The following is a 22,336-nucleotide window of genomic DNA, read 5'->3' as shown; positions in this document are numbered from 1 at the left end:
TTACCCTGCTGAATAAACACTGACTCTGTACGGTTACACAGTGACCCTTACCCTGCTGCATAAACCCTGACTCTGTACGGTTACACAGCGAGTGACCCTTCCCCTGCTGAATAAACACTGACTCTGTACGGTTACACAGTGAGTGACCCTTACCCTGCTGAATAAACCCTGACTCTGTACGGTTACACAGTGAGTGACCCTTACCCTGCTGAATAAACACTGACTCTGTACGGTTACACTGCGAGTGACCCTTACCCTGCTGAATAAACACTGACTCTGTACGGTTACACAGTGAGTGACCCTTACCCTGCTGAATAAACCCTGACTCTGTACGGTTACACAGTGAGTGACCCTTACCCTGCTGAATAAACCCTGACTGTACGGTTACACAGTGAGTGACCCTTACCCTGCTGAATAAACACTGACTCTGTACGGTTACACAGTGAGTGACCCTTACCCTGCTGAATAAACACTGACTCTGTACGGTTACACAGTGAGTGACCCTTACCCTGCTGAATAAACACTGACTCTGTACGGTTACACAGTGAGTGACCCTTACCCTGCTGAATAAACACTGACTCTGTACGGTTACACAGTGAGTGACCCTTACCCTGCTGTATAAACACTGACTCTGTACGGTTACACAGTGAGTGACCCTTACCCTGCTGAATAAACACTGACTCTGTACGGTTACACAGTGAGTGACCCTTACCCTGCTGAATAAACACTGACTCTGTACGGTTACACAGTGAGTGACCCTTACCCTGCTGAATAAACACTGACTCTGTACGGTTACACAGTGAGTGACCCTTACCCTGCTGTATAAACCCTGACTCTGTACGGTTACACAGTGAGTGACCCTTACCCTGCTGAATAAACACTGACTCTGTACGGTTACATAGTGAGTGACCCTTACCCTGCTGAATAAACCCTGACTCTGTACAGTTACACAGTGAGTGACCCTTACCCTGCTGTATAAACAGTGACTCTGTACGGTTACACAGGAGTGACCCTTACCCTGCTGAATAAACACTGACTCTGTACGGTTACACAGTGAGTGACCCTTACCCTGCTGAATAAACACTGACTCTGTACGGTTACACAGTGAGTGACCCTTACCCTGCTAAATAAACACTGACTCTGTACGGTTACACAGTGACCCTTACCCTGCTGAATAAACACTGACTCTGTACGGTTACACAGTGAGTGACCCTTACCCTGCTGAATAAACACTGACTCTATACGGTTAGACAGTGACCCTTACCCTGCAGAATAAACACTGACTCTGTACGGTTACACAGTGAGTGACCCTTACCCTGCTGAATAAACCCTGACTATGTACGGTTACACAGTGAGTGACCCTTACCCTGCTGAATAAACCCTGACTGTGTACGGTTACACAGTGAGTGACCCTTACCCTGCTGAATAAACCCTGACTCTGTACGGTTACACAGTGAGTGACCCTTACCCTGCTGAATAAACACTGACTCTGTACGGTTACACAGTGAGTGACCCTTACCCTGCTGAATAAACACTGACTCTGTACGGTTACACAGTGAGTGACCCTTACCCTGCTGAATAAACACTGACTCTGTACGGTTACACAGTGAGTGACCCTTACCCTGCTGTATAAACCCTGACTCTGTACGGTTACACAGTGAGTGACCCTTACCCTGCTGAATAAACCCTGACTCTGTACAGTTACACAGTGAGTGACCCTTACCCTGCTGAATAAACACTGACTCTGTACGGTTGCACAGGAGTGACCCTTACCCTGCTGTATAAACAGTGAGTCTGTACGGTTACACAGTGAGTGACCCTTACCCTGCTGAATAAACACTGACTCTGTACGGTTACACAGTGAGTGACCCTTACCCTGCTGAATAAACACTGACTCTGTACGGTTACACAGTGACCCTTCCCCTACTGAATAAACACTGACTCTGTACGGTTACACAGGAGTGACCCTTACCCTGCTGAATAAACCCTGACTCTGTACAGTTACACAGTGAGTGACCCTTACCCTGCTGTATAAACCCTGACTCTGTACGGTTACACAGTGAGTGACCCTTACCCTGCTGTATAAACCCTGACTCTGTACGGTTGCACAGGAGTGACCCTTACCCTGCTGAATAAACACTGACTCTGTACGGTTACACAGGAGTGACCCTTACCCTGCTGAATAAACACTGACTCTGTACGGTTACACAGTGAGTGACCCTTACCCTGCTGTATAAACCCTGACTCTGTACGGTTACACAATGAGTGACCCTTACCCTGCTGAATAAACCCTGACTGTGTACGGTTACACAGTGAGTGACCCTTACCCTGCTGAATAAACACTGACTCTGTACGGTTACACAGCGAGTGACCCTTACCCTGCTGAATAGACCCTGACTCTGTACGGTTACACAGCGAGTGACCCTTACCCTGCTGAATAGACCCTGACTCTGTACGGTTACACAGCGAGTGACCCTTTCCCTGCTGAATAAACACTGACCCTGTACGGTTACACAGTGAGTGACACTTACCCTGCTGAATAAACACTGACTCTGTACGGTTACACAACGAGTGACCCTTACCCTGCTGAATAAACACTGACTCTGTACGGTTACACAGTGAGTGACCCTTACCCTGCTGAATAAACACTGACTCTGTACAGTTACACAGTGAGTGACCCTTACCCTGCTGTATAAACCCTGACTCTGTACGGTTGCACAGGAGTGACCCTTACCCTGCTGTATAAACAGTGAGTCTGTACGGTTGCACACGAGTGACCCTTACCCTGCTGAATAAACACTGACTCTGTACGGTTACACAGGAGTGACCCTTACCCTGCTGAATAAACACTGACTCTGTACGGTTACACAGTGAGTGACCCTTACCCTGCTGTATAAACCCTGACTCTGTACGGTTACACATTGAGTGACCCTTACCCTGCTGTATAAACACTGACTCTGTACAGTTACACAGTGAGTGACCTTTACCCTGCTGTATAAACCCTGACTCTGTACAGTTACACAGTGAGTGACCCTTACCCTGCTGAATAAACACTGACTCTGTACGGTTACACAGTGAGTGACCCTTACCCTGCTGAATAAACCCTGACTCTGTACGGTTACACAGTGAGTGACCCTTACCCTGCTGAATAAACACTGACTCTGTACGGTTACACAGTGAGTGACCCTTACCCTGCTGTATAAACCCTGACTCTGCACGGTTACACAGGAGTGACCCTTACCCTGCTGAATAAACACTGACTCTGTACGGTTACACAGTGAGTGACCCTTACCCTGCTGAATAAACACTGACTCTGTACAGTTACACAGTGAGTGACCCTTACCCTGCTGTATAAACCCTGACTCTGTACGGTTACACAGTGAGTGACCCTTACCCTGCTGTATAAACCCTGACTCTGTACGGTTACACAGGAGTGACCCTTACCCTGCTGTATAAACAGTGACTCTGTACGGTTACACAGGAGTGACCCTTACCCTGCTGAATAAACACTGACTCTGTACGGTTACACAGTGAGTGACCCTTACCCTGCTGAATAAACACTGACTCTGTACGGTTACACACTGAGTGACCCTTACCCTGCTGAATAAACCCTGACTCTGTACAGTTACACAGTGAGTGACCCTTACCCTGCTGTATAAACCCTGACTCTGTACGGTTGCACAGGAGTGACCCTTACCCCGCTGTATAAACAGTGACTCTGTACGGTTACACAGGAGTGACCCTTACCCTGCTGAATAAACACTGACTCTGTACGGTTACACAGTGACCCTTACCCTGCTGTATAAACCCTGACTCTGTACGGTTACACAGCGAGTGACCCTTACCCTGCTGAATAAACACTGACTCTGTACGGTTACACAGTGAGTGACCCTTACCCTGCTGAATAAACACTGACTCTGTACGGTTACACAGTGACCCTTACCCTGCTGCATAAACCCTGACTCTGTACGGTTACACAGCGAGTGACCCTTCCCCTGCTGAATAAACACTGACTCTGTACGGTTACACAGTGAGTGACTCTTACCCTGCTGAATAAACACTGACTCTGTACGGTTACACAGTGAGTGACCCTTACCCTGCTGAATAAACACTGACTCTGTACGGTTACACAGTGAGTGACCCTTCCCCTGCTGAATAAACACTGACTCTGTACGGTTACACAGTGAGTGACCCTTCCCCTGCTGAATAAACCCTGACTCTGTACGGTTACACAGCGAGTGACCCTTACCCTGCTGAATAAACACTGACTCTGTACGGTTACACAGTGAGTGACCCTTACCCTGCTGAATAAACACTGACTCTGTACGGTTACACAGTGACCCTTACCCTGCTGTATAAACCCTGACTCTGTACGGTTACACAGTGAGTGACCCTTACCCTGCTGAATAAACACTGACTCTGTACGGTTACACAGTGACCCTTACCCTGCTGTATAAACCCTGACTCTGTACGGTTACACAGCGAGTGACCCTTACCCTGCTGAATAAACACTGACTCTGTACGGTTACACAGTGACCCTTCCCCTGCTGAATAAACACTGACTCTGTACGGTTACACAGTGAGTGACCCTTCCCCTGCTGAATAAACCCTGACTCGATACGGTTACACAGTGAGTGACCCTTACCCTGCTGAGTAAACACTGACTCTGTACGGTTACACAGTGACCCTTACCCTGCTGCATAAACCCTGACTCTGTACGGTTACACAGCGAGTGACCCTTCCCCGGCTGAATAAACACTGACTCTGTACGGTTACACAGTGAGTGACCCTTACCCTGCTGAATAAACCCTGACTCTGTACGGTTACACAGTGAGTGACCCTTACCCTGCTGAATAAACACTGACTCTGTACGGTTACACTGCGAGTGACCCTTACCCTGCTGAATAAACACTGACTCTGTACGGTTACACAGTGAGTGACCCTTACCCTGCTGAATAAACCCTGACTCTGTACGGTTACACAGTGAGTGACCCTTACCCTGCTGAATAAACCCTGACTGTGTATGGTTACACAGTGAGTGACCCTTACCCTGCTGAATAAACACTGACTCTGTACGGTTACACAGTGAGTGACCCTTACCCTGCTGAATAAACACTGACTCTGTACGGTTACACAGTGAGTGACCCTTACCCTGCTGAATAAACACTGACTCTGTACGGTTACACAGTGAGTGACCCTTACCCTGCTGAATAAACACTGACTCTGTACGGTTACACAGTGAGTGACCCTTACCCTGCTGTATAAACACTGACTCTGTACGGTTACACAGTGAGTGACCCTTACCCTGCTGAATAAACACTGACTCTGTACGGTTACACAGTGAGTGACCCTTACCCTGCTGAATAAACACTGACTCTGTACGGTTACACAGTGAGTGACCCTTACCCTGCTGAATAAACACTGACTCTGTACGGTTACACAGTGAGTGACCCTTACCCTGCTGTATAAACCCTGACTCTGTACGGTTACACAGTGAGTGACCCTTACCCTGCTGAATAAACACTGACTCTGTACGGTTACATAGTGAGTGACCCTTACCCTGCTGAATAAACCCTGACTCTGTACAGTTACACAGTGAGTGACCCTTACCCTGCTGTATAAACAGTGACTCTGTACGGTTACACAGGAGTGACCCTTACCCTGCTGAATAAACACTGACTCTGTACGGTTACACAGTGAGTGACCCTTACCCTGCTGAATAAACACTGACTCTGTACGGTTACACAGTGAGTGACCCTTACCCTGCTGAATAAACCCTGACTCTGTACGGTTACACAGTGAGTGACCCTTACCCTGCTGTATAAACACTGACTCTGTACAGTTACACAGTGAGTGACCCTTACCCTGCTGTATAAACACTGACTCTGTACAGTTACACAGTGAGTGACCCTTACCCTGCTGTATAAACCCTGACTCTGTACAGTTACACAGTGAGTGACCCTTACCCTGCTGTATAAACCCTGACTCTGTACAGTTACACAGTGAGTGACCCTTACCCTGCTGTATAAACACTGACTCTGTACGGTTACACAGCGAGTGACCCTTACCCTGCTGAATAAACACTGACTCTGTACGGTTACACAGTGAGTGACCCTTACCCTGCTGTATAAACACTGACTCTGTACGGTTACACACTGAGTGACCCTTACCCTGCTGAATAAACCCTGACTCTGTACAGTTACACAGTGAGTGACCCTTACCCTGCTGTATAAACCCTGACTCTGTACAGTTACACAGTGAGTGACCCTTACCCTGCTGAATAAACACTGACTCTGTACGGTTACACAGTGAGTGACCTTTACCCTGCTGAATAAACCCTGACTCTGTACAGTTACACAGTGAGTGACCCTTACCCTGCTGTATAAACCCTGACTCTGTACGGTTACACAGTGAGTGACCCTTACCCTGCTGTATAAACCCTGACTCTGTACGGTTGCACAGGAGTGACCCTTACCCTGCTGTATAAACAGTGACTCTGTACGGTTACACAGGAGTGACCCTTACCCTGCTGAATAAACCCTGACTCTGTACGGTTGCACAGGAGTGACCCTTACCCTGCTGAATAAACACTGACTCTGTACGGTTACACAGTGAGTGACCCTTACCCTGCTGTATAAACAGTGACTCTGTACGGTTACACAGGAGTGACCCTTACCCTGCTGTATAAACCCTGACTCTGTACGGTTACACAGTGAGTGACCCTTACCCTGCTGTATAAACAGTGACTCTGTACGGTTACACAGGAGTGACCCTTACCCTGCTGAATAAACACTGACTCTGTACGGTTACACAGTGAGTGACCCTTACCCTGCTGAATAAACACTGACTCTGTACGGTTACACACTGAGTGACCCTTACCCTGCTGAATAAACCCTGACTCTGTACAGTTACACAGTGAGTGACCCTTACCCTGCTGTATAAACCCTGACTCTGTACAGTTACACAGTGAGTGACCCTTACCCTGCTGTATAAACCCTGACTCTGTACGGTTGCACAGGAGTGACCCTTACCCTGCTGTATAAACAGTGACTCTGTACGGTTACACAGGAGTGACCCTTACCCTGCTGAATAAACACTGACTCTGTACGGTTACACAGTGACCCTTACCCTGCTGTATAAACCCTGACTCTGTACGGTTACACAGCGAGTGACCCTTACCCTGCTGAATAAACATTGACTCTGTACGGTTACACAGTGAGTGACCCTTACCCTGCTGAATAAACACTGACTCTGTACGGTTACACAGTGACCCTTACCCTGCTGCATAAACCCTGACTCTGTACGGTTACACAGCGAGTGACCCTTCCCCTGCTGAATAAACACTGACTCTGTACGGTTACACAGTGAGTGACTCTTACCCTGCTGAATAAACACTGACTCTGTACGGTTACACAGTGAGTGACCCTTACCCTGCTGAATAAACACTGACTCTGTACGGTTACACAGTGAGTGACCCTTCCCCTGCTGAATAAACACTGACTCTGTACGGTTACACAGTGAGTGACCCTTCCCCTGCTGAATAAACCCTGACTCTGTACGGTTACACAGTGAGTGACCCTTACCCTGCTGAATAAACCCTGACTCTGTACGGTTACACAGTGAGTGACCCTTACCCTGCTGAATAAACACTGACTCTGTACGGTTACACAGTGAGTGACCCTTACCCTGCTGAATAAACACTGACTCTGTACGGTTACACAGTGAGTGACCCTTACCCTGCTGAATAAACACTGACTCTGTACGGTTACACAGTGACCCTTACCCTGCTGTATAAACCCTGACTCTGTACGGTTACACAGTGAGTGACCCTTACCCTGCTGAATAAACACTGACTCTGTACGGTTACACAGTGACCCTTACCCTGCTGTATAAACCCTGACTCTGTACGGTTACACAGCGAGTGACCCTTACCCTGCTGAATAAACACTGACTCTGTACGGTTACACAGTGACCCTTCCCCTGCTGAATAAACACTGACTCTGTATGGTTACACAGTGAGTGACCCTTACCCTGCTGAATAAACACTGACTCTGTACGGTTACACAGTGAGTGACCCTTACCCTGCTGAATAAACACTGACTCTGTACGGTTACACAGCGAGTGACCCTTACCCTGCTGAATAAACACTGACTCTGTACGGTTACACAGTGACCCTTACCCTGCTGCATAAACCCTGACTCTGTACGGTTACACAGCGAGTGACCCTTCCCCTGCTGAATAAACACTGACTCTGTACGGTTACACAGTGAGTGACCCTTACCCTGCTGAATAAACACTGACTCTGTACGGTTACACAGTGAGTGACCCTTACCCTGCTGTATAAACCCTGACTCTGTACGGTTACACAGCGAGTGACCCTTACCCTGCTGAATAAACACTGACTCTGTACGGTTACACAGTGACCCTTCCCCTGCTGAATAAACACTGACTCTGTACGGTTACACAGTGAGTGACCCTTACCCTGCTGAATAAACACTGACTCTGTACGGTTACACAGTGAGTGACCCTTACCCTGCTGAATAAACACTGACTCTGTACGGTTACACAGTGACCCTTACCCTGCTGCATAAACCCTGACTCTGTACGGTTACACAGCGAGTGACCCTTCCCCTGCTGAATAAACACTGACTCTGTACGGTTACACAGTGAGTGACCCTTACCCTGCTGAATAAACCCTGACTCTGTACGGTTACACAGTGAGTGACCCTTACCCTGCTGAATAAACACTGACTCTGTACGGTTACACTGCGAGTGACCCTTACCCTGCTGAATAAACACTGACTCTGTACAGTTACACAGTGAGTGACCCTTACCCTGCTGTATAAACCCTGACTCTGTACGGTTACACAGTGAGTGACCCTTACCCTGCTGTATAAACCCTGACTCTGTACGGTTACACAGGAGTGATCTTACCCTGCTGAATAAACACTGACTCTGTACGGTTACACAGTGACCCTTACCCTGCTGTATAAACCCTGACTCTGTACGGTTACACAGCGAGTGACCCTTACCCTGCTGAATAAACACTGACTCTGTACGGTTACACAGTGACCCTTACCCTGCTGCATAAACCCTGACTCTGTACGGTTACACAGCGAGTGACCCTTCCCCTGCTGAATAAACACTGACTCTGTACGGTTACACAGTGAGTGACTCTTACCCTGCTGAATAAACACTGACTCTGTACGGTTACACAGTGAGTGACCCTTACCCTGCTGAATAAACCCTGACTCTGTACGGTTACACAGTGAGTGACCCTTACCCTGCTGAATAAACACTGACTCTGTACGGTTACACTGCGAGTGACCCTTACCCTGCTGAATAAACCCTGACTCTGTACAGTTACACAGTGAGTGACCCTTACCCTGCTGTATAAACCCTGACTCTGTACGGTTGCACAGGAGTGACCCTTACCCTGCTGAATAAACACTGACTCTGTACGGTTACACAGTGACCCTTACCCTGCTGTATAAACCCTGACTCTGTACGGTTACACAGCGAGTGACCCTTACCCTGCTGAATAAACACTGACTCTGTACGGTTACACAGTGACCCTTACCCTGCTGCATAAACCCTGACTCTGTACGGTTACACAGCGAGTGACCCTTCCCCTGCTGCATAAACCCTGACTCTGTACGGTTACACAGTGAGTGACCCTTACCCTGCTGAATAAACACTGACTCTGTACAGTTACACAGTGAGTGACCCTTACCCTGCTGAATAAACACTGACCCTGTACGGTTACACAGTGAGTGACCCTTACCCTGCTGAATAAACACTGACTCTGTACGGTTACACAGTGAGTGACCCTTCCCCTGCTGAATAAACACTGACTCTGTACGGTTACACAGTGAGTGACCCTTCCCCTGCTGAATAAACCCTGACTCTGTACGGTTACACAGCGAGTGACCCTTACCCTGCTGAATAAACACTGACTCTGTGCGGTTACACAGTGAGTGACCCTTACCCTGCTGAATAAACACTGACTCTGTACGGTTACACAGTGACCCTTACCCTGCTGCATAAACCCTGACTCTGTACGGTTACACAGCGAGTGACCCTTCCCCTGCTGAATAAACACTGACTCTGTACGGTTACACAGTGAGTGACTCTTACCCTGCTGAATAAACACTGACTCTGTACGGTTACACAGTGAGTGACCCTTACCCTGCTGAATAAACACTGACTCTGTACAGTTACACAGCGAGTGACCCTTCCCCTGCTGAATAAACACTGACTCTGTACGGTTACACAGTGAGTGACTCTTACCCTGCTGAATAAACACTGACTCTGTACGGTTACACAGTGAGTGACCCTTACCCTGCTGAATAAACACTGACTCTGTACGGTTACACAGTGAGTGACCCTTCCCCTGCTGAATAAACACTGACTCTGTACGGTTACACAGTGAGTGACCCTTCCCCTGCTGAATAAACCCTGACTCTGTACGGTTACACAGTGAGTGACCCTTACCCTGCTGAATAAACCCTGACTCTGTACGGTTACACAGTGAGTGACCCTTACCCTGCTGAATAAACACTGACTCTGTACGGTTACACAGTGAGTGACCCTTACCCTGCTGAATAAACACTGACTCTGTACGGTTACACAGTGAGTGACCCTTACCCTGCTGAATAAACACTGACTCTGTACGGTTACACAGTGACCCTTACCCTGCTGTATAAACCCTGACTCTGTACGGTTACACAGTGAGTGACCCTTACCCTGCTGAATAAACACTGACTCTGTACGGTTACACAGTGACCCTTACCCTGCTGTATAAACCCTGACTCTGTACGGTTACACAGCGAGTGACCCTTACCCTGCTGAATAAACACTGACTCTGTACGGTTACACAGTGACCCTTCCCCTGCTGAATAAACACTGACTCTGTACGGTTACACAGTGAGTGACCCTTACCCTGCTGAATAAACACTGACTCTGTACGGTTACACAGTGAGTGACCCTTACCCTGCTGAATAAACACTGACTCTGTACGGTTACACAGTGACCCTTACCCTGCTGCATAAACCCTGACTCTGTACGGTTACACAGCGAGTGACCCTTCCCCTGCTGAATAAACACTGACTCTGTACGGTTACACAGTGAGTGACCCTTACCCTGCTGAATAAACACTGACTCTGTACGGTTACACAGTGAGTGACCCTTACCCTGCTGTATAAACCCTGACTCTGTACGGTTACACAGCGAGTGACCCTTACCCTGCTGAATAAACACTGACTCTGTACGGTTACACAGTGACCCTTCCCCTGCTGAATAAACACTGACTCTGTACGGTTACACAGTGAGTGACCCTTACCCTGCTGAATAAACACTGACTCTGTACGGTTACACAGTGAGTGACCCTTACCCTGCTGAATAAACACTGACTCTGTACGGTTACACAGTGACCCTTACCCTGCTGCATAAACCCTGACTCTGTACGGTTACACAGCGAGTGACCCTTCCCCTGCTGAATAAACACTGACTCTGTACGGTTACACAGTGAGTGACCCTTACCCTGCTGAATAAACCCTGACTCTGTACGGTTACACAGTGAGTGACCCTTACCCTGCTGAATAAACACTGACTCTGTACGGTTACACTGCGAGTGACCCTTACCCTGCTGAATAAACACTGACTCTGTACAGTTACACAGTGAGTGACCCTTACCCTGCTGTATAAACCCTGACTCTGTACGGTTACACAGTGAGTGACCCTTACCCTGCTGTATAAACCCTGACTCTGTACGGTTACACAGGAGTGATCTTACCCTGCTGAATAAACACTGACTCTGTACGGTTACACAGTGACCCTTACCCTGCTGTATAAACCCTGACTCTGTACGGTTACACAGCGAGTGACCCTTACCCTGCTGAATAAACACTGACTCTGTACGGTTACACAGTGACCCTTACCCTGCTGCATAAACCCTGACTCTGTACGGTTACACAGCGAGTGACCCTTCCCCTGCTGAATAAACACTGACTCTGTACGGTTACACAGTGAGTGACTCTTACCCTGCTGAATAAACACTGACTCTGTACGGTTACACAGTGAGTGACCCTTACCCTGCTGAATAAACCCTGACTCTGTACGGTTACACAGTGAGTGACCCTTACCCTGCTGAATAAACACTGACTCTGTACGGTTACACTGCGAGTGACCCTTACCCTGCTGAATAAACCCTGACTCTGTACAGTTACACAGTGAGTGACCCTTACCCTGCTGTATAAACCCTGACTCTGTACGGTTGCACAGGAGTGACCCTTACCCTGCTGAATAAACACTGACTCTGTACGGTTACACAGTGACCCTTACCCTGCTGTATAAACCCTGACTCTGTACGGTTACACAGCGAGTGACCCTTACCCTGCTGAATAAACACTGACTCTGTACGGTTACACAGTGACCCTTACCCTGCTGCATAAACCCTGACTCTGTACGGTTACACAGCGAGTGACCCTTCCCCTGCTGAATAAACACTGACTCTGTACGGTTACACAGTGAGTGACTCTTACCCTGCTGAATAAACACTGACTCTGTACGGTTACACAGTGAGTGACCCTTACCCTGCTGAATAAACACTGACTCTGTACAGTTACACAGTGAGTGACCCTTACCCTGCTGAATAAACACTGACCCTGTACGGTTACACAGTGAGTGACCCTTACCCTGCTGAATAAACACTGACTCTGTACGGTTACACAGTGAGTGACCCTTCCCCTGCTGAATAAACACTGACTCTGTACGGTTACACAGTGAGTGACCCTTCCCCTGCTGAATAAACCCTGACTCTGTACGGTTACACAGCGAGTGACCCTTACCCTGCTGAATAAACACTGACTCTGTGCGGTTACACAGTGAGTGACCCTTACCCTGCTGAATAAACACTGACTCTGTACGGTTACACAGTGACCCTTACCCTGCTGTATAAACCCTGACTCTGTACGGTTACACAGTGAGTGACCCTTACCCTGCTGAATAAACACTGACTCTGTACGGTTACACAGTGACCCTTACCCTGCTGTATAAACCCTGACTCTGTACGGTTACACAGCGAGTGACCCTTACCCTGCTGAATAAACACTGACTCTGTACGGTTACACAGTGACCCTTCCCCTGCTGAATAAACACTGACTCTGTACGGTTACACAGTGAGTGACCCTTCCACTGCTGAATAAACCCTGACTCTATACGGTTACACAGTGAGTGACCCTTACCCTGCTGAATAAACACTGACTCTGTACGGTTACACAGTGACCCTTACCCTGCTGCATAAACCCTGACTCTGTACGGTTACACAGCGAGTGACCCTTCCCCTGCTGAATAAACACTGACTCTGTACGGTTACACAGTGAGTGACCCTTACCCTGCTGAATAAACCCTGACTCTGTACGGTTACACAGTGAGTGACCCTTACCCTGCTGAATAAACACTGACTCTGTACGGTTACACAGTGAGTGACCCTTACCCTGCTGAATAAACACTGACTCTGTATGGTTACACAGCGAGTGACCCTTACCCTGCTGAATAAACACTGACTCTGTACAGTTACACTGTGAGTGACCCTTACCCTGCTGAATAAACACTGACTCTGTACAGTTACACAGTGAGTGACCCTTACCCTGCTGAATAAACACTGACTCTGTACGGTTACACAGCGAGTGACCTTTACCCTGCTGAATAAACACTGACTCTGTACAGTTACACAGTGAGTGACCCTTACCCTGCTGAATAAACACTGACTCTGTACGGTTACACAGTGAGTGACCCTTACCCTGCTGAATAAACACTGACTCTGTACAGTTACACAGTGAGTGACCCTTACCCTGCTGAATAAACACTGACTCTGTACGGTTACACAGCGAGTGACCCTTACCCTGCTGAATAAACACTGACTCTGTACGGTTACACGGTGAGTGACCCTTACCCTGCTGAATAAACCCTGACTCTGTACAGTTACACAGTGAGTGACCCTTACCCTGCTGAATAAACACTGACTCTGTACGGTTACACAGCGAGTGGCCCTTACCCTGCTGAATAAACACTGACTCTGTACGGTTACACAGTGAGTGACCCTTACCCTGCTGAATAAACCCTGACTCTGTACGGTTACACAGTGAGTGACCCTTACCCTGCTGAATAAACACTGACTCTGTACGGTTACACAGCGAGTGACCCTTACCCTGCTGAATAAACACTGACTCTGTACGGTTACACAGTGAGTGACCCTTACCCTGCTGTATAAACACTGACTCTGTACGGTTACACAGTGACCCTTACCCTGCTGAATAAACCCTGACTCTGTGCAGTTACACAGTGAGTGACCCTTACCCTTCTGAATAAACCCTGACTCTGTGCAGTTACACAGTGAGTGACCCTTACCCTGCTGAATAAACCCTGACTCTGTACGGTTACACAGTGAGTGACCCTTACCCTGCTGAATAAACACTGACTCTGTACGGTTACACAGTGAGTGACCCTTACCCTGCTGTATAAACACTGACTCAGTACGGTTACACAGTGACCCTTACCCTGCTGAATAAACACTGACTCTGTACGGTTACACAGTGAGTGACCCTTACCCTGCTGAATAAACACTGACTCTGTACGGTTACACAGTGACCCTTACCCTGCTGAATAAACACTGACTCTGTACGGTTACACAGTGAGTGACCCTTACCCTGCTGAATAAACCCTGACTCTGTACGGTTACACAGTGACCCTTACCCTGCTGAATAAACACTAACTCTGTACGGTTACACAGTGAGTGACCCTTACCCTGCTGAATAAACCCTGACTCTGTACGGTTACACAGTGGGTGACCCTCACCCTGCTGTATAAACACTGACTCTGTACAGTTACACAGTGACCCTTACCCTGCTGAATAAACCCTGACTCTGTACGGTTACACAGCGAGTGACCCTTACCCTGCTGAATAAACACTGACTCTGTACGGTTACACTGCGAGTGACCCTTACCCTGCTGAATAAACACTGACTCTGTACGGTTACACAGCGAGTGACCCTTCCCCTGCTGGGATTAGATTAATTGAATGTATCTGGTCAGCGTTAATGAGCTGTGCTGAACAGCCTGGGTGTTTGGCGTGTTGTGATGTTGAATGTTGATCATGGGAACGAAGCTAGGTTGAGCTGACCGTGGGGTGGGATTCTTAGAGGGCCAGTATAGGATTGGAGGGTCCGAATGGACACAGAGAGAGAGAGAGAGGTAACATCCATGCAGCACCATCCCTTACCCCCAACAGCTCGTGTATCCCAGGGTCAATGGTCTACTCTCAAAGCAGTATCTGCACACACACACACACACTCTCTCACACAGCTTCATATCTCCTTGAAAGTGGAGTCGCAGGTAGATAGGATCGTGAAGGAGGCGTTGGGTATGCTTTCCTTTATTGGTCAGAGTTTTGAGTACAGGAGTTGGGAGGTCATATTGTGGCTGTACAGGACATTGGTTAGGGGCCACTGTTGGAATATTGCGTGCAATTCTGGTCTCCTTCCTATCGGAAAGATGTTGTGAAACTTGAAAGGGTTTAGAAAAGATTTACAAGGATGTTGCCAGGGTTATAGGATCTGAGCTACAGGGAGAGGCTGAACAGGCTGGGGCTGTTTTCCCTGGAGCGTCGGAGGCTGAGGGGTGACCTTATAGAGGTTTATAAAATAATGTGTTGATAGGGTAAATAGGCAAAGTCTTTTCCCTGAGGTCAGGGAGTCCAGAACTAGAGGGGCATAGGTTTAGGGTGAGAGGGGAAAGATATAAAAGAGACCTAAGGGGCAACTTTTTCACACAGAGGGTGGTACGTGTGTGGAATGAGCTGCCAGAGGATGTGGTGGAGGCTGGTACAATTACAGCATTTAAGAGGCATTTGGATGGGTATATGAATAGGAAGGGTTTGGAGGGATATGGGCCGGGTGCTGGTAGGTGGGGACTAGATGGTGTTGGGATATCTGGGTCAGCATGGACAGGTTGGACCGAAGGGTCTGTTTCCGCGCTGTGCATCTCTATGACTCTATGACATACTCACTCACACTCCCACACACCCTCTCACACTCACTGTCTCTCTCTCTCTCTCTCCCACCAACCCAACTTCTCCGCCCCCAGCCCCACTACCCGAACCCCACAAAGTACAAACACCAGATGAGTTTGGGGGATGGATAGCTGGAAATTTTGATACACATTTCTGGGGGAGGAGACCGGACTGAATGGCCTCCTGCTGTTCCTATCTTACAGGCTGGAGGAGGGAGGTGGGCTGAATGGCCTCATACTGTTCCCCTGTGTGACAGGCTGGAGGAGGAGGGGGCTGAATGGCCTCCTGCTGTTCATGTGTAACAGGCTGGAGGAGGGAGGGAGCTGAGGTAGGGTCAGTGCTGAGGGAGTGGGTGCTGAGGGACGGTCAGTGCTGAGGGAATGGGTGCTGTGGGAGGGTGAGTGCTGAGGGAGTGGGTGCTGTGGGAGGGTCAGTGCTGAGGGAGCGGGTGCTGTGGGAGGGTCAGTGCTGAGGGAGGGTCAGTGCTGAGGGAGCGGGTGCTGTGGGAGGGTCAGTGCTGAGGGAGCGGGTGCTGTGGGAGGGTCAGAGCTGAGGGAGTGGGTGCTATGGGAGGGTCAGTGCTGAGGGAGCGTGTGCTGTGGGAGGGTCAGTGCTGAGGGAGTGGATGCTGAGGGACGGTCAGTGCTGAGGGAGTGGGTGCTGTGGGAGGGTCAGTGCTGAGGGAGCGGGCGCTGTGGGAGGGTCAGTGCTGAGGGAGCGGGGGCTGTGGGAGGGTCAGTGCTGAGGGAGCGGGTGCTGTGGGAGGGTCAGTGCTGAGGGAGTGGGTGCTGTGGGAGGGTCAGTGCTGAGGGAACGGGTGCTATGGGAGGGTCAGTCCTGAGGGAGGGTCAGTGCTGAGGGAGTAGGTGCTGTGGGAGGGTCAGTGCTGAGGAAGTGGGCGCTGTGGGAGGGTCAGTGCTGAGGGAGTGGGTGCTGTGGGAGGGTCAGTGCTGAGGGAGCGGGTGCTTTGGGAGGGTCAGTGCTGAGGGAACGGGTGCTATGGGAGGGTCAGTGCTGAGGGAGGGTCAGTGCTGAGGGAGTAGGTGCTGTGGGAGGGTCAGTGCTGAGGAAGTGGGTGCTGAGGGAGGGTCAGTGCTGAGGGAGTGGGCTCTGTGGGAGGGTCAGTGCTGAGGGAGTGAGTGCTGTGGGAGGGTCAGTGCTGAGGGAGTGGGTGCTGCGGGAGGGTCAGTGCTGAGGGAGGGTCAGTGCTGAGGGAGTGGGTGCTGAGGGAGGGTCAGTGCTGAGGGAGTGGGCGCTGTGGGAGGGTCAGTGCTGAGGGAGGGTCAGTGCTGAGGGAGTGGGTGCTGTGGGAGGGTCAGTGCTGAGGAGGTGGGTGCTGTGGGAGAGTCAGTGCTGAGGGAGTGGGTGCTGAGGGAGGGTCAGTGCTGAGGGAGTGGGCGCTGTGGGAGGGTCAGTGCTGAGGGAGTGAGTGCTGAGGGAGTAGGTGCTGTGGGAGGGTCAGTGCTGAGGAAGTGGGTGCTGAGGGAGGGTCAGTGCTGAGGGAGTGGGCTCTGTGGGAGGGTCAGTGCTGAGGGAGTGAGTGCTGTGGGAGGGTCAGTGCTGAGGGAGTGGGTGCTGCGGGAGGGTCAGTGCTGAGGGAGGGTCAGTGCTGAGGGAGTGGGTGCTGAGGGAGGGTCAGTGCTGAGGGAGTGGGCGCTGTGGGAGGGTCAGTGCTGAGGGAGGGTCAGTGCTGAGGGAGTGGGTGCTGTGGGAGGGTCAGTGCTGAGGAGGTGGGTGCTGTGGGAGAGTCAGTGCTGAGGGAGTGGGTGCTGAGGGAGGGTCAGTGCTGAGGGAGTGGGCGCTGTGGGAGGGTCAGTGCTGAGGAAGTGGGCGCTGAGGGAGCGGGTGCTGAGGGAGCGGGTGCTGTGGGAGGGTCAGTGCTGAGGGAGTGGGTGCTGCGGGAGGATCAGTGCTGAGGGAGAGGGTGCTGTGGGAGGGTCAGTGCTGAGGGAGTGGGAGCTGTGGGAGGGTCAGTGCTGAGGGAGGGTCAGTGCTGTGGGAGGGTCAGTGCTGAGGGAGTGGGTGCTGTGGGAGGGTCAGTGCTGAGGGAGCGGGTGCTGTGGGAGGGTCAGTGCTGAGGGAGTGGGTGCTGTGGGAGGGTCAGTGCTGAGGGAGTGGGTGCTGTGGGAGGGTCAGTTCTGAGGGAGTGGGTGCTGTGGGAGGGTCAGTGCTGAGGGAGCGGGTGCTGTGGGAGGGTCAGTGCTGAGGGAGCGGGTGCTGTGGGAGGGTCAGTGCTGAGGGAGCGGGTGCTGTGGGAGGGTCAGTGCTGAGGGAGCGGGTGCTGTGGGAGGGTCAGTGCTGAGGGAGTGGGTGCTGTGGGAGGGTCAGTGCTGAGGGAGCGGGTGCTGTGGGAGGGTCAGTGCTGAGGGAGTGGGTGCTGTGGGAGGGTCAGTGCTGAGGGAGCGGGTGCTGTGGGAGGGTCAGTGCTGAGGGAGCGGGTGCTGTGGAGGGTAGCGGTGACTGAGGGTGGAATGATAAGAGAATGCTGGGATGTGTCCTGAGAGATGGAGACCCAGGGCTGACCTGCTGACATTGTGCAGGCCCGGATGTTTTGAACACGATCACAATGGATCAGGGAAACACAGCAGGAAACTCCGGAGTCTCAGTCACACACCAGCTCCCGGAGCGTCACATCCCCACCCCCAATTCACACTGTACAGGGAGCTTCACTCTGTATCTAACCCCCTGTCCCTGGGAGTGGGGACGGTGTAGAGGAAGCTTTACTCTGTATCTAACCCCCGGTCCCTGTGAGTGGGGGACGGTGTAGAGGGAGCTGTACTCTGTATCTAACCCTCTGTCCCTGTGAGTGGGAGGACGGTGTAGAGGGAGCTTTACTCTGTATCTAACCCCCTGTCCCTGGGAGTGGGGTACGGTGTAGAGAGAGCTTTCCTCTGTATCTAACCCCCTGTCCCTGGGAGTGGGGGACGGTGTAGAGGGAGCTTTCCTCTGTATCTAATCCCCTGTCCCTGGGAGTAGGGGACGGTGTAGAGAGAGCTTTACTCTGTATCTAACCCCCTGTCCCTGGGAGGGAGGGACGGTGTAGGGGGAGCTTTACTCTGTATCTAACCCCCCTGTCCCTGGGAGTGGGGGACAGTGTAGAGGGAGCTTCACTCTGTATCTAACCCCCTGTCCCTGGGAATGGGGGACGGTGTAGAGGGAGCTTTACTCTGTATCTAACCCCCTGTCCCTGGGAGTGGGGGACAGTGTAGAGAGAACTTTACTCTGTATCTAATCCCCTTGTCCCTGGGAATGGGGGACGGTGTGGAGGGAGCTTTACTCTGTATCTAATCCCCTGTCCCTGGGAGTGGGGGACGGTGTAGAGAGAGCTTTACTCTGTATCTAACCCCCTGTCCCTGGGAGTGGGGGACAGTGTAGAGGGAGCTATACTCAGCATCGAACGGGCCCCCCCGTCCCTGGGAGTGTAGAGGGAGCTGTGTTGCTGTTTTGGTTGGGGATGTGGTTCGGCCTAGTGTTGTTCCAGGCCGAGTGAGCCTGGACTGCTGGGTTTTTCCAAGCTCCCTCTCCCATCGTTTCTCCCTCTGGGCACCTGTCCCCTTCCCTCGACTCTCTCCGGGCCCCAGGTGCCGCAAAGGGGGAACATCTCCGGGACACCCGCACCCATTAGCCCCACCCGCCCCCCCCCCCCGTGGCTGAACACTTCATCTCCCCCTCCAACTCTGCCGAAGACACGCCGCTCCCTCACCACCCGACGCCTAGAGGAGGAACGCCTTATCTTCCGCCTCGGGACCCCCCCCCAACCCCAGGGCATCAATGTGGACTTCACCAGTTACCTCATTTCCCCTTTTCCGCCCCCCCCACCACCTTACCCCAGGTCCAACCTTCCAGCTCAGCGCCGCCCTCATGACGTGTCCAACCGGCCTATCTCCCTTCCCACCTACCCTCTCCGCCCACATCCCCACCCCTATCCACCTATCCCCTTCTCCCCATCCCCACCACCCTCCCATTTAACTCTCCCCTCGCTGCCATAATTCCTGATGAAGGGCTTTTGCCTGAAACGTCGATTCTCCTGCACCTCGGATGCTGCCTTACCTGCTGCGCTTTTCCAGCACCGCACTCTCGACTCTGATCCCTGGGCACTACGGGACAGTTTAGCACGGCCAATCCCACCCTAACCTGCACATCCCTGGGCACTACGGGACAATTTAGCACGGCCAATCCCACCCTAACCTGCACATCCCTGGGCACTACGGGGACAATTTAGCACGGCCAATCCCACCCTAACCTGCACATCCCTGGGCACTACGGGGACAATTTAGCACGGCCAATCCCACCCTAACCTGCACATCCCTGGGCACTACGGGGACAATTTAGCACGGCCAATCCCACCCTAACCTGCACATCCCTGGGCACTACAGGACAATTTAGCACGGCCAATCCCACCCTAACCTGCACATCCCTGGGCACTATGGGACAATTTAGCACGGCCAATCCCACCCTAACCTGCACATCCCTGGGCACTACGGGACAATTTAGCACGGCCAATCCCACCCTAACCTGCACATCCCTGGGCACTACGGGGACAATTTAGCACGGCCAATCCCACCCTAACCTGCACATCCCTGGGCACTACGGGACAATTTAGCACGGCCAATCCCACCCTAACCTGCACATCCCTGGGCACTACGGGGACAATTTAGCACGGCGAATCCACCCTAACCTGCACATCCCTGGGCACCATGGGACAATTTAGCACGGCCAATCCCACCCTAACCTGCACATCCCTGGGCACTACGGGGACAATTTAGCACGGCCAATCCCACCCTAACCTGCACATCCCTGGGCACTATGGGGACAATTTAGCACGGTCAATCCCACCCTAACCTGCACATCCCTGGGCACTACGGGACAATTTAGCACGGCCAATCCCACCCTAACCTGCACATCCCTGGGCACTATGGGACAATTTAGCACGGCCAATCCCACCCTAACCTGCACATCCCTGGGCACTATGGGACAATTTAGCACGGCCAATCCCACCCTAACCTGCACATCCCTGGGCACTATGGGACAATTTAGCACGGCCAATCCCATCCTAACCTGCACATCCCTGGGAGGGGGAACTGTGGGAGGGTCAGTGCTTAGGGAGCGGGTGCTGTAAGAGGGTCAGCGCGAAGGGAGTGGGTGCTGTGGGAGGGTCAGTCCTGAGGGAGCGGGTGCTGTGGGAGGGTCAGTGCTGAGGGAGCGGGTGCTGTAAGAGGGTCAGCGCGAAGGGAGTGGGTGCTGTGGGAGGGTCAGTCCTGAGGGAGCGGGTGCTGTGGGAGGGTCAGTGCTGAGGGAGCGGGTGCTGTAAGAGGGTCAGCGCGAAGGGAGTGGGTGCTGTGGGAGGGTCAGCGCTGAGGGAGCGGGTGCTGTGGGAGGGTCAGTGCTGAGGGAGCGGGTGCTGTGGGAGGGTCAGTGCTGAGGGAGCGGGTGCTGTGGGAGGGTCAGCGTTGAGGGAGTGGGGGCTGTGGGAGGGTCAGTGTTGAGGGAGTGGGTGTTGTGGGAGGGTCAGTGCTGAGGGAGCGGGTGCTGTGGGAGGGTCAGTGCTGAGGGAGTGGGCGCTGTGGGAGGGTCAGTGCTGAGGGAGCGGGTGCTGTGGGACGGTCAGTGCTGAGGGAGTGGGTGCTGTGGGAGGGTCAGTGCTGAGGGAGCGGGTGCTGTGGGACGGTCAGTGCTGAGGGAGTGTGCTGAGGGAGTGGGTGCTATGGGAGGGTCAGTGCCGAGGGAGTGGGCGCTGTGGGAGGGTCAGTGCTGAGGGAGCGGGTGCTGTGTGAGGGTCAGTGCTGAGGGAGTGGGTGCTGTGGGAAGGTCAGTGCTGAGGGAGTGGGCGCTGTGGGAGGGTCAGTGCTGAGGGAGCGGGTGCTGTGGGAGGGTCAGTGCTGAGGGAGAGTCAGTGCTGAGGGAGCGGGTGCTGTGGGAGGGTCAGTGCTGAGGGAGTGGGTGCTGTGGGAGGGTCAGTGCTGAGGGAGTGGGAGCTGTGGGAGGGTCAGTGCTGAGGGAGTGGGAGCTGTGGGAGGGTCAGTGCTGAGTGAGTGGGTGCTGTGGGAGGGTCAGTGCTGAGGGATGGTCAGTGCTGAGGGAGCGGGTGCTGTGGGAGGGTCAGTGCTGAGGGAGTGGGTGCTGTGGGAGGGTCAGTGCTGAGGGAGCGGGTGCTGTGGGAGGGTCAGTGCTGAGGGAGTGGGTGCTGAGGGAGGGTCAGTGCTGAGGGAGCGGGTGCTGTGGGAGGGTCAGTGCTGAGGGAGTGGGTGCTGTGGGAGGGTCAGTGCT

The 22,336-nt window shown here is 52.2% G+C and overlaps 1 protein-coding gene across 1 annotated transcript in view; it reads right to left on the bottom strand.

Annotated features, from left to right (window-relative positions):
* Positions 1-19,932, bottom strand: part of LOC122545828 (adenylate cyclase type 5-like) — a 145,461-nt gene extending 125,529 nt beyond the window's left edge. Inside the window, exon 1 of the mRNA XM_087985500.1 lies at positions 19,909-19,932. Within this exon, the coding sequence (XP_087841626.1) occupies positions 19,909-19,932 (24 nt within the window). The remainder of the gene's footprint in view (positions 1-19,908) is intronic.
* Positions 19,933-22,336: the final 2,404 nt, after the last annotated feature.

This window comes from Chiloscyllium plagiosum, unplaced genomic scaffold, assembly GCF_037043375.1.
Source record: "Chiloscyllium plagiosum isolate Xiang-an unplaced genomic scaffold, Cpla_swu_hap1 HiC_scaffold_53X, whole genome shotgun sequence".
In the NCBI taxonomy this organism is placed as follows: Eukaryota; Metazoa; Chordata; class Chondrichthyes; order Orectolobiformes; family Hemiscylliidae; genus Chiloscyllium; species Chiloscyllium plagiosum.
Note: the sequence above shows the minus strand (reverse complement) of the source record. Positions and strands in the feature narration are given on the sequence as shown.